Below are 17,282 nucleotides of genomic sequence, written 5' to 3'. Positions count from 1 at the left end.
CTTCCCAAATTCAACATAACATGGTGTGAATAACTGATAAACCAATCATTATTTTGACTGTGAAGTGTTCCTTTAAGCAGCCACTGATGTTTAAGTACTAACACGTAATAATTTACTTGACATAAAACCAGAGTCATTAAAGACTTTCACATATAAAACTTTAATTCAGTAAATACAGTACATGTTCTATTACAGCGATGACACCTCAGTTTTAAGGTATCCTTACTTCTTGGTGGACATGAAGCATCTCAGTGAACAAAAGCTGTAATGATTGACACCAGCCCATGGTTATACACCAGTATCACAGACTGTACTGGGATGATCTTATTATTAAATACAGGAAAAAAACAAAAAGTCAACAATGTGTTGAATTGTTGACTTTTTGTAAATAAACTGGAAATCCATGGGTGACAGAACTGAACTCCTGTTTAATAGGTGCGAAAGAGTGTCAAATAATCATGGAACTCTGAGACAGGGAACCAAGGAGAGGCCAACAGTCTGCAGGTTTACACTGACTCCTCTCTGTTCTCTGGCTGATGGTCTGCTGCTTACTTAGTTCTCCAGAAATCAGTCAAAACAAATCCTTGCTGATCCCACAACGCGCAAGAATACCTGGGAAACAGTGACGTCCCAGCCCAGTCCAGTCAGTGTTAGACCATGTCTATCAGTTTAAACTTGCCCTCCTGTTTGAGGGGCACAACGTTGATGAAGGTCTTATAGAGCACGGCTCCTTTTGGCAGCTTGGTGATGACCCGGATGACCTCGGGGTCGCGTGGTGGTGGGATATAGACTTCCTTGGTGAACCTGACATAGCCGTCCTCCAAAGCAAAGAGCGTCTTGTTGGTTCCCATCCCCACCTGTGGGACAGGGATGGAGGAGATGAGAATGTGCAAATCTGCACTACATCACATCAACATTCTCTGATACAGAAAGTGTAACTCACATGTGCTCCTGGGTGATACCTCATCAGCCTCTGTGTCGCAAGGATGTTACCCGCATGGACAAAGTTACCTTGTGACCAAATGAAAAGAGATGTTAGATCGTCTAAGCTCCATTATTAACACTCATTATTACCAATGTCGTGTCGACTACCCTTCTGGTAATTTTCTTTAAGGTTGTGTAAAACCTAAATAATAAATGAACACATCATTTGCAAATCTTCTTCAACCTGTATTCAATTAAATACAGCCCACAGACAAGATATTCAATGACCAAATTGTATTGTTTTTTTTTGTGATTATACACTCATTCTGAGTTTGCTGCCTACAACATGTTTTTAAAAAGTTGGAACTGAGGACACTGATTGTTGAAGTTTTGAAAGGGAAATTCTTTTTTATTCTTGTTTGATATATGACTTCAGTTACTCAACAGTCAGAGTTCTCCATTGTCCTTCATAATGCACTACACATTTTCAATGTGAGCCAACTCTGGACTGCAGGCAGGCCAGTCTAGTACACATGCAAAATGTGTCTCATTGTCTTGCTGGCCTAAGCACGGACATGTCTGAAAGAGACATTGTTTGGGTGGATATGAATTATTCCTCTAGTTTTTCATTGGTTTCTATCCACTTTCTCATGGTATGGAAAACTAACTTGCACAGACTTGATCCTCATCATTGTGAGGACCTTTGAACTTGTTTTATATATGATAACTGTATAGGATCCTCCTTTATATCAATGGGGACATGCTGAATGGCAAAAGCACCTCTCTGTATAATTTAATACAGTTCAACAGTTATGCCAACAACCTTAGAAATGAGTTGCATCTACTGCTCTGTGAAACTGTTTAAATAAAAACTAAAAATTAGCATCATCATGAAGGAGGACTTGGTGCAGGACTCTTGTATATTTGAGGTGTTTCTAATAAACTGGCAACCCAATGTACAGTAATTGTTAGCTTCAGTTTTTCTTTGTTCATAATAAGAAAAATATATCAATTGCTAGCCCTCTCCTTTAACATGTGGAGCGCTGTGTCTAATTTGACCCAGTGCTGTGTATGAGCTCTTCTCTTCACTGTGTTACTATCCATTTTTGACACAAAAGGAGATACTGAGATATCAAAAGCTGCTATACTTTAAAACCAAGAGATTACATTTATTTGACCAGTACTCAGCTATCACTTTGACGTGAACTTGAGAGTGTGGAATAATAATTGTAGCACTCATAAGCAGTGTTAAATAATCATGTTATTACCGTCCTGCTTCTTGAAGCCATATCTCCGGCCAGGGCTCTTTCCTCCGAGGTTCTTAACGCTGCCACCAGATTTCTTAGATGCAAATCTCACAGAGTCCAGCAGGGAGGTCTGGCCAGGTACCAACAGACCTGAAACGAGCAGCAGCACAAAGAAATTCATGTCAACTCACTGACACCCCCAGTTTCAGCCCTGATATCTTACAGTCACTCATATATACTATAACTAATGACAACACGACAAAATCAACGTCAGTTTATCAAGATCTGACTTGTTTAATGTGAATTACCAGCGAGGTACATAGCTGAAAGTTACTGAAACTTCTGTAGAGCCTGCTTATTTCGCAAAGTGGAGGGAAATAACTGTGCAGAACATAAATCTAATCATTTTATTGGCATAAATAAAGCACCAAAGTAAGTGAATATGTCTCAAATTGACCATGCGACAATTATTATGCACGGACGTCTTCAGTCGTTCACTGATAAGCGTAGTATTATTACAGAAGACATAATTTGTGAATAACAAAATAAGTATTGTTATGTTTACACTGCATCGAGTCTATGACATTCAGTGCTATTATACACATTGAAAGGCTAGCACCGCTAGCTAAGTTAGCATGTCACACATTTAAAGCGTTGTGAACTGCTAACAAAACTCACGGAGCAACTGGGAATAAATACGCATATTTCTCGCGTTCTCGTGAGCAATTTGTGCGAGGAAATCATAAAATATTCATTTAAATAACGTTACATGATACCTGCTCTGGTCTTAAGCAGCAAGGACGCCAGCGCTGCCATCTTGAATGACATCGCTTGCGTCAATTGCGTCACATCCGGATTTTCTTTGCTGCATTCAATTTCCCCAGGAAAATGCTGGACCGTAACAGCAGGCTGAAAATAGTGTTTATACGTTGTTACCAAAGTGTAGCTAAATGGCATCAAAACTAACGCTTACGTCAAGATAATTAAGAAAATACTACAAACAATAAGTCCCTCCAATAAAATATTCTGGTCTGTTGATTTTAATGCGGAAGTATCATGCTTTTTTTTTTTTTTTTTTTTGTTAAATCTGCAGCTTAAATGTAAGCATATGCAGGAGTCTTATTTAAAACTGTAAATTTGATTTATACTAAGGTAAGATACTCTCAATGTCCTAATATGATACTGACGGAAAATGTGTGTTTTGTCAATAAAATCTAAACTATTTGTCACTTATTTTATGAATGCCTACGGAGGATATAAATGTGTTTTGGATAGATTTCGATTTTTTTTTAAGACGTTGAGTGGTTCAATTATTTATTTAGAAAAAAGGATTATACTGATAGCGAAAAAACACCCTGTTCATCTTGAACCTCTTTGTTTTCTATGAAAAATTTGACATCCACAAATTCAAATGGACTAATACGATGCCATACACACAACAACTGAAAATAGAAATCAGACACTATTACATGGACCAAAGAACAGTGAAGCAAAGAAAACAAAAGACATTTGTAAACCCTTAAATAATTTCCTTAAAGTTTGTTTAAATGACACCCCTAAGTATATAGTTTTTTGTCTTGTCCTTTGATTAGTTTTCTAGTCAAATTTTATAATTATCTTTATTTTAAGATGATTGATTGTATGGATTGAACACGATACAACAACAACAACAACAACAACAACAACACAATAAATGCCTCGAGATTCAATTTAGTAACATTACTTGTAGTGTTTTTAAAACCAAACTCAAATATGTTAACAGACTTCCGGTGGGAAACGGAAGTAGAGGGTCGTTCCACAAACTTGAACGCAGCATTACCTTGCAGTCCGGGGCGGGGAAATCAAGTTGAAGGGAAAAACAAAGACAGAACTTAAAAAGTAAGTGAAAGTAGGGTTCCTTATTTTAGCATCTTACTTCTTCATTATCCCACGTCTGTATGCATTATGTCGTAGAAACGTAAAGAAACTCCGTGAGTAACGTAAAGCCACTTCCAGCTAACTTAACGTTTGCGCAGCGTCTCTTTTTACTCGAGTTAACGCCAACTTCGCTGCTTAATGTTAGCTCATGTTTTGTATGTCTGGGTAAATTGGGCTTAGCTTACTTTGGTATTTCGCTTTTTTTAAAGGAACATTAATGCTGTGCCAAACTCCATTTTAAAAAACAGTCTATATCTTATCGGCAAGTTTAGTCAATGTCGGCACAATGTATAAAATATTCACGTTACTTCAAGCGATTTCTGTTATTGGTCGTCCTTATTCTCTGACACCAAAACACACAGCAGTGGGCGGCGACAGTTTGTCTGTTTTGATGATAAAATACAGTTTTTGACCTAAATAAGTAATGTTTGGTTGGCTATCTTTACGCCGAATTTAGAAGAATACCTATACTTTCTGTGTGTTTTAGGTTATGATCTGGCAGACAGTATATCGCTTGTTAAGACACTACGTAAACCAAATTTAACAGATTTGTGAACGAAGCTTGGTGGGGTGTCTGTTCCCAGAAGAAAAGGCACTTCTGGGGCTAAGAATAACCTGGTCCTTAATGATCCTCATAGGTGTAGGTTTCGGGAGGAATGCAGGGGACCATTCCTGTCAATATTTAGAGCATATACATTTTCATCCCTTAGTTGTTTAAATTAAGGATATTTTCACTTTAGAGGGATGCAGAAAAGGCACAAATTGGTGCATAATGCAGTAATTTATGTGTTTAGTGCTCCAGATTTCATATCGGAGGACCATTGAGACCCCGATTCATATGTGTCACCCCCAGTGTGTCACAAAACCGAGGCCCCTGATGATCCTATAGTAATTCTTGTGTCATATCTCATATACAGTAATTTTTTCTTGGACATGACTTAACATGGGCAGCAACAGTGACTCCACCAGTGACCTAGATGAGGAACTGCCTGTGTTTGACTTCCTCCAGCCGAGTCAAAACCTCAGCCGGGCCCCCCAGAGGTACCCAGAGAACTTAGTCGACCTGGATGGCTCCGATGCAGAAGAGCCAGCCATCTTCTCCCCAGCGAAGGGCAGTGCTGATGTAATGATGATCAGCAGTGATTCTGATGACAATGCACCTTATGTCCCTCTGGCACAGAGACTCAAACAAAGACAAGACAATGTGATTAGTGCCTCCTCCACTGTCGCTAATGAGAAAGATGCTGAGCAGTATTCGCCATCCAATCTGGCCGGCTCACAGCTCTCTTGCCAGAATGGGTTTTCAGAGTTGGAGCAGCCTCTCAGCGTCCATCAGGTGAGAACAGTGAGCCGTGGGGTCTCAGATGTTCCAGATGAGATGGCGACTCTCCCTCAGCAATGGCTCCCTCCCACTGACACCTCTCCTGCCAAGAGGAAACCAGCCAAGCGAACGGCGGAGGAGATCCAGGCCTCCAGGGAGGAGGCTTTGAGGAGGAGGCAGGCCAGGGAGGCACAGCAGAGGGGCAAGGAGGTGCTCAGGCAGGAACAAGAGAGACAGAGAGCAGAGAAAAAAGCTCTGGCAGAGGCTGCCAAGGCCTTGAGGCCAGAGGAGTGTATCAAGCACATGGTGGTGGCTGTGGACCCAGGTACTGAGAAGACATTAAATAATACTCAGCATTCTGCTCAAGTGGATAACAAAATCACTCTGAAGTCACTTGTGCTCTGTGGCTGTCTTGTGTGTCTACTGTGTTATTGTTTTATGCTTTGAAGGCATTATTCAAGCAAGATTTGTTGTTGACATGATTTGTGTTTGCAGCTCTCTTACAGCTGGAAGGAGGCGGGACTCTCTTGGCGTCGGTGCAGGCTCTGGGCTGTAGCTGTGCCATAGAGAAACAACCCCTCCCACGCAGTGTCAGCTGGATGAGGAGAGCTCCCTGTGCACAGGTGATAACACACATACACACACATTATTTTTCCACTGCTGTGTTCTCTTCAAGGTGAAGCATGAATATATACTTGTCAAATTTCTTGTGACACCTTGCTCTAATTGCCTTAAACAAATGAGACCAGTGTTGAGAATGAGAAGCAGATTTACAAGCACTCATTCAGTAATAATACCACTACATAACAGTATTGAAATATTTAGTAATGAGCGGTGGAGTACTAATTTCCTCTCTGTTTCCCGTGTGTCTCCAGCCAGATGATGGTCAGTGTGTACCAGAGGCCCATGTTGTGATGCACATGACAGTTGACGACTTCATCACTCTGATCCACGGCTACATTCAGGTTGGTGAAGCAGCTGCTGTGCTGCTGCTTGACACACTTTAACTACAACATGTACAGAGCGACTTTAAAATGAGCCCAGATGAAACTTTAATGAGCCTAATGGGAAAATGTGGTCATTCTAATAAACTACAACAGAATAGAGCCATGAGAATAAAGCTGAAGTAAGAACAGAACAGATGGAGGATGTAAGACAACAGAATTTGACATCTGAATATAGTAATAGAGTCACAAGTAGAGATACGTTAATTAAAATATGAACAACAAATATACGTGTACAAATAAATAGAATTCATTTCACTTTAATGAACATATATCGAAGCAGAAGGTATTTGTTTTTAGTAAAATTTGAAACAGCATTGTTCTGTCAACATCATCACACGTTAGCAATATTAAATAGCTATAAACAAATGGCCAAAATAAACACTATAAATCACCGTCAAACCACAACATAACATATCTACTACATTTACAATTACTGAGTGCAGTCAGCGCAGAGGGCAGTGGAAGATCTTAACCTAGTTTAGAGCCAATATTGCAGTCGGAAAAAAAGCTGTTTCTGAAATTGTTTGTCTTAGTGGGCAATGATTTATAGCATCTCCCACATAGTAACAGCTACAAGCGGCAGTATCAGTGAGTGGGATCAGAGGTGATTTGGTCTACAGAGCACAAACATGATAAATAAATGCTGAGACAAAGGAATAATGATTGAAATGAGCTAGAGATTTGTGTGATATAGAAGTACATCAAAACAAATAAAAGACAAGGCTAATGTTATATCACACTCTTAGAAATAAAGGTGCTAACTACAGCCATATAGGGTACTTTGGCTTGTCCCCACAGGAGAACCTTTTTTCAGGGTTCCTGCACATTGGCCTTAATTGGTCTTAAGAGCAATCTATCAAAAAGCTTAACAATGCTAAGATATGGGATGTAGGATTTAATGAATCTTTTTTTTTTTGACAATGCAATGCAATGTAAAATCTTTAAATGATATATATTTATTTTTAGAATAATTTCCCCATTGTTTCTTGCAATAATGTCACTACATCAGGACAGCGGAACCAACAACTCTCACATTTTATTTCTTGCCAGCATGCTTAGAGCAGAGACAGATGATCCACTGTCTGCTGCCTAATTGTCACGGCACCCTGAAAGAGAAGGGGAACTTCAGTTTCAGTGAAAACTGGCTATGTTCCAAGACTTAACGACATGGTGTAACAGGTACAAGGCAATGCATATGAGACTCGGAATATTTCGTGCAAAACTTATTGAAACTTGGCACAATGGGAATTGAGGCAGAGTGAGAAATGTTTTAATGGAACCTGTAGTCTCACAAAGAACCCTTGAAAGACCCTTTCTTCAAAAAGGGTTCTGGATGAAAAGGGTTCTCATTAGAACTCTTGGGGTGCATTTGGCAATACCCCTAGTGCAAGAGCGCACTCTGGCACAAACTAGACCGTTCGTAAATTCAGAGCGCTGTTGGAATGTGTCGTTTTGTTATTCAGAACACTGCACTCTTGGAGTGGCAGAGCGTTCTCTGGGCACTGTGGCTGGGGAGATGGAGCAGTGGAGTGCCAAGTGGAGTGAATGTGTGACTAACTTAACTGTTTGTTAATAATGTAGAAAGAAGAACCCTCTCTTTAAAAAAAAAAAAAAAAAAAAGGCTCTTCAGAAGTGAATTTTTGTGGGTAGAACCTTAGCCCTTCAGGAATAACCTGTTTGGAACCCTAATTTCTAAGAGTGTATCATTTTCTCATTGTCAACTAATCCCACGAAAAGTCCAAAAACAGCAACACTGTCTGCAAATCTGTAGAAACACCTCACAAGAATATAGTTTCATTTTTAAAAAGCCTCCATAATATTCTAAAACAGCCGGTAGTAACAAAATGTAGCTTTTATCAAACATTACTCAAACAGGAGGAAATAGTGCATTTGTTAGGGACTGTTTTCAGTGGCAGATTAATCCATGTTTGTTGTTGTAGTCATTATTTACAGCAGCAGTGTGGTATGTGTGGATGTATTTAATGCAGGAGGAGAGGCATGGCAGGTCTGGCACCAGCCCGACTCTGACGTCCTGGGTGCAGGAGCAGCAGAGGCGTCACCCCACTAAGATCCTCAGTCTGGTGGTCATCGAGCTGGAGAAATACTTCAGGTAGGAAAGGACAGCATCAGTTCTGATTAATTGTTTCGTCTATAAAATGTCAGAAGGCGACATCTTTATAGTTCCTGTTTTGCCCGACCAACAGTCTGAATGTCAAACAGTTTCCAGGGATATAAAACAGACAAAAGCAGCAGATCCCCACAGGAGAGCCAGGAAGTAGAGATAATAAATAATTAATCACTTGTGAAAATGGCGGATAGATTTTCTGTTCATCTATAGTCGACCAATCATTTCAGCAATAATTTATGTAGGCAAATGTGAGGTGGCAGTAGCCTAGAGACAGCTGGTTCCAGTTTGGGCAACAGAGACAACATAGGAGAGGGTAAAAGACAGGACATAGGTGTCCAATGTCAAAGAAACTACTGCTGATGAACCTTTGAGCGAAGCACTGAATCACTTCACGGCTGCAGTCAGTGTCTGACAGTAGAAGAGGACTGATTGATTTGGTGGAGATGGCAGAGGATCCAGTGTGAATGTGTACAACAGTGTGAACTATAGCACTCGATAAAATATTGAAAAACAAGGAATGGCACTCAGATACGTTGTAAACCCACCTAAACACCTCTGCTGCTGCAGCTGCATGTGGAAACATGTCAGCTATCACTGTCAGCAGAGTGTGCCACAACTCAGCCGGGAACAGTGAGAACGAAATATGTGTGAAGAGGGGAAATGGGGCACAGGGAGCTGCCCAGACTGGAGGGAGTCCTGACATTTATGACTTTTTGTCCTCAGATCCCAGAAGTCACAAAGCCAGAAGCGATTTCGAGAGGCAGTTGCGGGTGAGGAGCGAGGAGGAGGACAAGTGAAGAAGAGAAGGAGGAATGGTGGAGCTGAGGTTCTTCCTGAGGTTTCCCGGGTTGAATTAGAGGAGGTAGGTTGGTTAGTAAAGGGAAGTACATAAGCATTTTTTATAATCTAAAACAGACTTTGTGAAATTATTTGCAGTGAAACTGATTCCCATTAATTTATCCATTGGCGATGATGTCATTTTTATGCCCTATGCCGACGATAGCTGTGGCCGGACGCAATATGTTTTTGGGTTGTCCTACTGTCCACCCCATCCTTGTGAATATGATATCTCAATGCCTCAAGGGAATTCCTTAAAATTTGGCACAAACATCCACTTGGATTTAAGAATGACCTGATTAGAATTTGGTGGTCAAAGGTCACTGTGACTTTGTTTGTCTCATTCTTGTGAGTGTCATATCTCAAGAACACCTGGAGGGAATTTCTTCAAATTTGGCACAAACATCCACTTGGACTTAAGAATGAACTGATTAGAATTTGGTGTCCAAAGGTCAAGGTCTGTCACCTCACAAGACAGCTTGTGCCTAATACGTCACAAGTGGTGATACGATTAAGATTTCTGAAAGGAGCGGGTTCTAGTGTGCTGACCTGCTTTTGTATTTTGGCATGCTGTTGCTAGCTCATTAACTTATGCTGTGTATCAAATCACGTACTTCTGTTCTTACACTTACTATTTTGAGTGCATGAGTGCGTTCACACTGAGAAGTATGGAACAATGCAGTGCACTATGAGTACCCGGATGGTGCACTCAAAACGGTCAAAAAGTTGGAACTATGGACACTTCTCGCCGTCGGTGGTCACCATCTTGGCTACGTTGCGGAAGGGGAGGGACCACTTTTCAAACTGGAAATAGTGGCCGAGGACTGTGCGACCATGAATATCGATGCATTGTACAAATACACATGTTTTTTGCGCTAATTTAGCAGTCTGTAATGATTTGGTACCACGAACGATAACGCGAATGCTAATGCTAGTTTGCTAACTAGCTAATTTGCAGTCGTCATTTCCAGTGAGTGCACAATGGCCGTGTTTGGTTTGAGACAACACTACCCTGTCAAAATTTGTGCACTACGCCAATGAGTACATAGTGCACACAGTATACTACACAGAAGTATACTAACGGAAGTATGTGATTTGAGACACACCATTAGTCTTAGCTCTGTGTGGCAAAAAGTTGCAGATTGATTAGTGGGTGATTGAAATTAGTTGAAAGAAGAGGAAATGTATTTTGTATTTTTTTGGTATATATTCTTAAATAGGTGCACAAAATGTCTGGGGATGTGATCTGAAAGGGTTAAAAAAGCATTTTTCATTTCATCTGGACTCAAAAGGGTATTTGTCTAAGGGGGCAAATAAAGCATTAATTAAAGTTATGTTAAGGGATTTTGTCTTCGTAGTAATTCGCATTGTTCTTCCCTCCATTATCTCATCAGGCAGTGGTGCATCTCCAGCTTCACACAGGCATCTCTGTCCGCTTCTTGTCAACCTGGAAGGACTTCTCCGATCATATCACCATGACAACCAAAGCGGTTGCAGAAGCCCCTTTTAAGTGAGTGATCCTAGTTTTAGCTTCGGCCTAGCTCTTTTTCTGTCAGATCAAACAGTCATCTCCCATGTTCCTGTGTGTGTTTTCAGGCGAGAGCGAGAGAAGACAGGCTTCTCGTTCCACCTGGAGAGTGAGTGGGCGGGGGGGCAGCGGGTGGATAAAGCTGGGAAGGGACTGCTGCAGGTGTGGAAGAGACAGATCCAGCAGTTTAACAGAGTCAGTCCAGACATGGCCTCAGCCATCCTGGCAGCGTATCCCTCCCCACAGCTGCTCAGGAAGGTACACTCACTGCTGACACTCTCCTCATAGCAGCATAATTAACTACCTTTGTATCTCTCATATTGTTACCCCAGGGTACGTTATAACAAGATTGTTTTTTTTGTGACATATTTCCTCATTATAGCACCGTACTATATTATAACATTTAACAAGAAGCTTTTCTTGTAATAACAGCACACCACTTTCATCTGGTTGAATTGCAAAACTATCATGAAACTTTCTTGATCAACAAATCTTTTAAGTGTATTGATGTCTGTGTTGGTGTACTGCAATAATGAGAAAAACATCCAGTCAGTGCTTAAAGACAGACTATATGGGCCAGAAGACAAGTTGACACTGACTGATATGAATCATTTGATTAAGAGTCAGTTCATGCCCAGGATGAAGCATATCCATGTCCTGTGTCCCTGACGCATTAAAATCTTAAAAGATGCAGTAAACTCACTACTGAAGCGTTCAGGGCACGTGCTGTTATTTTTTCTGATAATGCTACATTATGAACAACAAATCCTTGCTGCAATCATAGAAACAGTGGTGTCACCTGACGTTACTTATTTTGAAAGTTTTCTCATGTCACAGAAACCACTAGCGGTGAAACTTGTGTTTTGTATGTCATTATCATACTGTCAGTGATGTGTTGTTTTTGTTCCGGTGCTCTGCACAGATCTGACACCTGCCCACCTGCTAGCCTGCTCTCATCCCCAGCTCTCTGAAGCTTGGTGCGCTGCTGTTGCCTGGTAAAAGGCAGCAGTGTCTGAGGCAAAGGGTTGTTATTTTTAGGGTGTTTTCACATATAGTCCTTTTTAAACAAACTGAACTCAGTCCTCTTAATGCACAGGTTAAGTGAACCACACCGCAGACTTGAAGCCAACCAATGTTGATGTTGTGGCTGTGTATGGTTCTTCCACACGCCACTGAGGCTCCTGTTTGTTAAATGAAAAATTGTTAAATTGCCAATATGTCTTGTTTCCTCAGACTTCAATCATCCAATCCACCAAACACCAAACAAGAGTCAACAGCAAAAAAAAAAAAAAGCTGTTTGGCATTGGGTCATAAGGACAGAGGGATGTCGTATGCTGTAAAGCCCTGTGAGGCAAATTGTGATTTGTGATATTGGGCTTTATAAATAAAATTGATTGATTGAATTGATTGGCAGAGAAGATTTGGCAATTTTTTCATGGGCACAACCCACATACTTAGCTCTGCTGCTCATCCCACAAAAGGGAAATAAACAGGCTTTCCAGCGGTATAAGATTTATTGCTAAGAAGCATTGTTACAACAAAAAAATAACCAAACACAAATTTCCTTACTTTTTTGCTTAGTTTATATTTCAATAGGATTCTAATAAACAGTCCAGATCCAAAAATAGAAAATCTTCTTGATTCTGCCAGCAGATGTTTTAATCATTGCCACCACAAATTAATCAGTGTGTGGGGAAACCCTGGGTACTGTGCATCCTGGTTCACTGAAATAGCTTACTGGGACACTTAATGGCACTGAGTCATCATTAATTTATAAATTTCACGTGTGATTTTCCTAATATGACAAGTCAAAATGTCTGCTGTGAAAACAGTCCATGACTAGAAAATTATTATGTAAATATCTTGTTATATTGTGAAAATAATCTTGTGAGAATTGGATCATTTTCTTGTCATGATGATAATGAAAAAAAAAAAAAGAAAAATAAATTGTTTTTGTCATGGCAAAAGCAATATGCTGCATTTTTGTTTCAAGGCTGACTTTAACCTTTGACAGATTGAAAATTATCTGTCACCGAGTTGGCATATGAGCAAGATTACAGCCTTAATGTGGGTTCCAACGAATTTTCACCTCTTTTTTTATTGTTTGTGATTATTTGACCCAAATAGCTAATACATATATTCAGTAGACTGTGCAAATGTTAGCTGTAGGTCGCTATCAGTCTATGCAGTGGCTGTGTATGTGTTCAGACTGCTGCTTTCCTTCTTATTTCTGTAAGTTCGTGTATTTCAGTCAGACGGTGTCGGGACACGCATACATTTTCCTGAATTCCTTTATTATTAGTCTTTGACCTTCCTTTAATGCTTTTCTTCCCTTCCCTGCTTTTCTGTTGATTATATGTTTCTTTTGTTACTGCTGCATTTTAAAAAGCAGCGTCTATGCCAGTGCAGCCTCCTTCTTAATACAAATGCATCTTATAGATAACACCCATTTTTTTGCCTCAGGATGTTAATTAAGTGCAGCCTACAAGAAAATGACTCTTTTATGTCAGTTTAAATACCAAGGCAACACATCTAGGTGGAACCATTTTCAGTCGTATTCAAAGACACGTCTGCAAACATATTAGAATATTGTAACTTTTTTTTTCTTTTTGTTAATACTAAAAATTTTCCTGTCTTTCCGCAGGCTTACAATCAATGTAAGAGCGACCGTGAGAAGATCTCCCTGCTGTCTGACCTTCTGATCCGCAGAGGAGAAGGTGTCACCTCTACGACTCGCCGCGTCGGCCCGGAGCTTTCCAAACGCCTCTTCTTCCTAATGAACTGTTGCGATCCTGAGCAGTCTCTGGACTCCACTGTCTGATTTTTGAAGTTAGACTCCTATAATTTTTGGACTTTGGCAGTGTCTATTTAACACAGAATTTCATAGTAGATGGAGGTCTGTTTTTATTGCATTTCAATTTCTATTTAATCATGAATATTAAAGTTTTATAAAGGAAAAAAAGCATTTTTTAAGTTTGCTATCCTTAAGTAATAGTTTCTATGAAATGTCATACACATTGATTTAAGGGAAATTCTCAGAGTTTTCAATGTGGGTATGTTTCTCAAATTGTGGTCATTCTGACAGGTTCATGCTAACTTTACACTCACTATCTCTACGACAGAGACTCCAGCAAAACATTGTATATCACTGGACATCATATAAATAAATAAACCTCAGTTTGACATGAGAGATGGTGTGGAATTTTTGCACTGTCCCATTACTGTCACCAAAAGTTGACCTTTGACCTTTTGTGTATAAAATGTCATCACTTCATCATTATATCCTTTTAGACATTTGTGTGAAATGAATTCTTGAGTTATGGGAGGTGAGGTCACAGTGACCTTGACTTTTGACCTTCAACCACATCCAAGAGGGCGTTCATGCCAAATTTGAAGAAATTCTCTCAGGGTGTTCTTGAGATAAAATGATCACGAAAATGGGACAGACAAGTTCATGGTGACCTTGACCTTTGACCACCAAAATCTAATTAGTTCACCGTTGAGACCAAGTGAAATTTGTGCCACATTTGAAGACATGTCCCTAAAAGTGTTTTTGAGATATCACGTTCTCAAGAATCAAACAAACAAAGCCATAGTGACCTTGACCTTTGAACACCAAAATCTAATCAGTTCATCATTTAATTTTCTGCAGAATTTGAAAAAAAAAATCCCTGAAGGCATTCTTGGGATATCAAATTCTCAAGAGTGGGACAGAAAGGGGGGAAAAAACCTAATGCCTCCGGTTACGGCTATTGCTGATGCAAAGGAATAAAAAATATCCAGTGATTTACAGACGTCTTTTTCACAATGTAAGTCTATGGGGAAGTGTTTTGGGGCCCAATGGCATCACATGACAGACCTGGAGGTTGTAATTACACAATATGTTCAATTGGCTTCAGCCTGGTGCTGTTGCTGTTGCTGTTGCTGGGGACTTGATATTGTAGTAGCTAGCTTCACACCATGACTCAGCCTCAGTTATGAGAATAGGACTCAAGAGGAAAACTACAGGACTTTTAAGTGACCAGTTTTTTTTAAAAAAAAGTTGAAAGCCATGTTCTTGGTACTTTTAACAATGAAGATTTGCAGTAGGCATGATTTTTATTACCTAGGCAAGAATGCTTTACTCCTGTTGGGACAATATCTTTGTGACTCACTTCTGATTTGGTTCAGTTACTCATTATGTACAGAGTAACTCACAGCCTCTATATTTTTTTAGTCGCTGTCCAGTTGAATTTCATGTGACTAACCCCTGAGCCTTCTGTGTCATCAGGTTCTCCCGTGTCATCTTTGCCTGTGTGTGTCGAGCCTTGTTACGCCTGGCCCTGTTTGTGTTTTCATGGTGTGCAGCGGTAAAATGCCCCCATGAATCTGCTCCACTTCTCTTTGTAATGCCCACGGCTCATTTCCACCGCATTAGCAAAAAATGGAACCTGACCAAGAAGTGATGAGTGCCTGGAACAGAGGGAAAGAGGGAGAAAGAGACGGATGGGTAACGAGCTGTTAAATGGGCTTAAGAGATGAGCAACATGCCTCACCCCAGGTGCTGCATACAGAGACAGAGACACTGAGAGGTACAACAGTCCACAGTGACAGAAGAGGCTCAGAGAGGGGAAAGGAATCCAATAAGCTGGGAAATTAATACAACATAGACACAGGCTTACTCGTACTATAAAATAGAGCGTAGGGTAAAGACCCCCCTCTTTGGTATGTGTTCTTCCCACTGATCCCTTTAGCTACAATAGGCAATGTTTATATAAAAACAAAAAAACTTTTTTGTCATATTGCTAAAACTGTCACTATATCCTGGCAGTAGTACATGAGGTAGAAAATGTAAATCAGCTTCCTCTGGCTCCTCCTAGTTGTCTTAATGGCATTTGCAAAGATCCAACATGGCTGAACAAAAACAACCAATCAGAGCCAAGGAGTCTCTCATGTCGGTCACTGCTAGTGCACAGTAAAGACAAAGAAACAGAGCAAGACTGATAATGAAAAGCAGGTAAAGAGAAAGAGGAAAACCAAGCCTGAGATAACATATGAATAAACATCCGAACGCCTATTCCGAGGTGGAGGTAGCTACAGAACCTGAAAGATTCAAAACCAAAGCTGGGTAATAGTAATAGTTGCAAGGCAATAGTGGTGAAAGTACACCTAAGATTAGATCTATGGCACACTTCAATATGGAGTCATTTCTTAGGGTGCTTTCTGACCTAGAGTTTGCTTGCATTGGTCCAAATCAGGGACTAGTTTTGTTACAAAGTTGCATAATTGCCTCGAGTTGGTTTGTGTTCTCACAGCAGCATTTACAAGCAGACCAGATCAAATGCCTTGCTTGAAAGAGCTACTCTTGAATGGTCAGAATTTACAGTACATGTGGGAAAAATCCAGAAAGAAAAGAAAACACTGAAGAAGAGCACACTTGCAAGATAAATGCAACACGTTCTAATGTCAATGTGGAGGGACAGCTACGCAGGTTGATTTCAGCACTGGTCATCGTGTACTTTATTGCTTGTATTGTTCATTTTAGTCAAACCATACAGTTCTAAAACAAGGCGCAGCACCAACTAGAAAACAATGTTTTGATGCATTGGATGTGCTGAATGTGCATATTAAGGCAGTACAGGAGGAGGTGCACATTAATAATCCTCCAGGACTGTAACATGCTCATGTTTAACCCAAACAATGTGTCATGTGACTGCAGTTGGTTCAGATCTAGGTTGGAACACATTCTCACCACAAATGAACCGCACCAGAGTTCATTTGTAACCGGACCAAGACCACCTTTTCAAGAAGGTCTTGGTCCGGTTATTTTGGTGTGCACCCGAATGCGATTGTTGTGTTCACACCTGCCCAAAAGGAACCGCACTTAGGGGGCAAACAAACTAGAGTTCAATTGAACCAAAACCAGACAGGGTAGATGTGAAAGCACCCTTAATGAAAAAAAGCAAACCTAATTTGTGAGCCATTCCCCTTTAAGGGAATGTTTACAATAAACCTATTTTATTATAACAATCTTCATTCGTGTGTTTTTGAAAAGCCAAGTTACAAAGTGCTTTTCACAAGGCAATAAATAAATAAATAAATAAATAATAAAAACAATCAAAGGCAATGGAAAAAAAAAAACATATCTAAAGACATTAATATTTTTATATAAATAAACCTGCCCTGCATCAAATGGCAGATTGATGAAGTTAGCAATGAACTGGTGAACATAGTGGAATACTCAGCAGCTAAAGGCCCGGATATTTTCCCCAGGAGACCACGACAGAGCCATTTCAACTTTACAAGGTCATGATGTTTCAAATGTGTATGATTATTAGTTTACTGTGGAGTTCTGCCTCCAAGGGGCCATAAAAACAACAAAAACATTAATGTA

At 40.1% G+C, this 17,282-nt stretch overlaps 2 protein-coding genes across 3 annotated transcripts; one reads left to right on the top strand and one right to left on the bottom strand.

The window, feature by feature from the left end:
• Window positions 1–144: 144 nt before the first annotated feature.
• Window positions 145–3,019, bottom strand: mrpl27 (mitochondrial ribosomal protein L27). Its single transcript, XM_049563764.1, has 4 exons — window positions 2,948–3,019; window positions 2,193–2,321; window positions 944–1,011; window positions 145–857 (listed from the first exon to the last, which is right to left on the bottom strand). The coding sequence occupies exons 1-4, from the start codon at window positions 2,997–2,999 to the stop codon at window positions 651–653; spliced, it is 456 nt and encodes a 151-aa protein (XP_049419721.1). The 5' UTR covers window positions 3,000–3,019; the 3' UTR covers window positions 145–650.
• Window positions 3,020–3,996: 977 nt separating this feature from the next.
• On the top strand, window positions 3,997–14,081 carry eme1 (essential meiotic structure-specific endonuclease 1). 2 transcript variants are annotated; one of them, XM_049563757.1, is made up of 9 exons: window positions 3,997–4,049; window positions 5,006–5,734; window positions 5,905–6,032; window positions 6,285–6,374; window positions 8,405–8,526; window positions 9,268–9,406; window positions 10,776–10,891; window positions 10,978–11,167; window positions 13,554–14,081. In XM_049563757.1, exons 2-9 carry the CDS (start codon window positions 5,032–5,034, stop codon window positions 13,728–13,730), a joined length of 1,665 nt encoding a protein of 554 aa, XP_049419714.1. In that variant the 5' UTR covers window positions 3,997–4,049; window positions 5,006–5,031; the 3' UTR covers window positions 13,731–14,081. The 2 variants fall into 2 exon arrangements, with proteins under 2 accessions (XP_049419714.1, XP_049419713.1); XM_049563756.1 differs by having other exon boundaries at window positions 4,008–5,734.
• The last annotated feature ends 3,201 nt before the right edge of the window (window positions 14,082–17,282 follow it).

Source organism: Epinephelus fuscoguttatus, linkage group LG20, assembly GCF_011397635.1.
Source record: "Epinephelus fuscoguttatus linkage group LG20, E.fuscoguttatus.final_Chr_v1".
Taxonomy (NCBI): domain Eukaryota; kingdom Metazoa; phylum Chordata; class Actinopteri; order Perciformes; family Serranidae; genus Epinephelus; species Epinephelus fuscoguttatus.
Note: the sequence above shows the minus strand (reverse complement) of the source record. Positions and strands in the feature narration are given on the sequence as shown.

What these genes read in the sequence shown, in the direction of transcription:
- mrpl27 (XM_049563764.1), bottom strand. Translation starts at nt 2,999, where the DNA reads ATGTCATTCAAGATGGCAGCGCTGGCGTCCTTGCTGCTTAAGACCAGA. An exon ending in GCTGCTTAAGACCAGAGCAG is followed by an intron (nt 2,322 to 2,947) that starts GTATCATGTAAC and finishes TGCTCGTTTCAG; the next exon opens with GTCTGTTGGTACCTGGCCAG. An exon ending in GGTATCACCCAGGAGCACAT is followed by an intron (nt 858 to 943) that starts GTGAGTTACACT and finishes CCTGTCCCACAG; the next exon opens with GTGGGGATGGGAACCAACAA.
- eme1 (XM_049563757.1), top strand. Translation starts at nt 5,032, where the DNA reads ATGGGCAGCAACAGTGACTCCACCAGTGACCTAGATGAGGAACTGCCT. An exon ending in GGAGAGCTCCCTGTGCACAG is followed by an intron (nt 6,033 to 6,284) that starts GTGATAACACAC and finishes GTGTGTCTCCAG; the next exon opens with CCAGATGATGGTCAGTGTGT. An exon ending in TGATCCACGGCTACATTCAG is followed by an intron (nt 6,375 to 8,404) that starts GTTGGTGAAGCA and finishes TATTTAATGCAG; the next exon opens with GAGGAGAGGCATGGCAGGTC.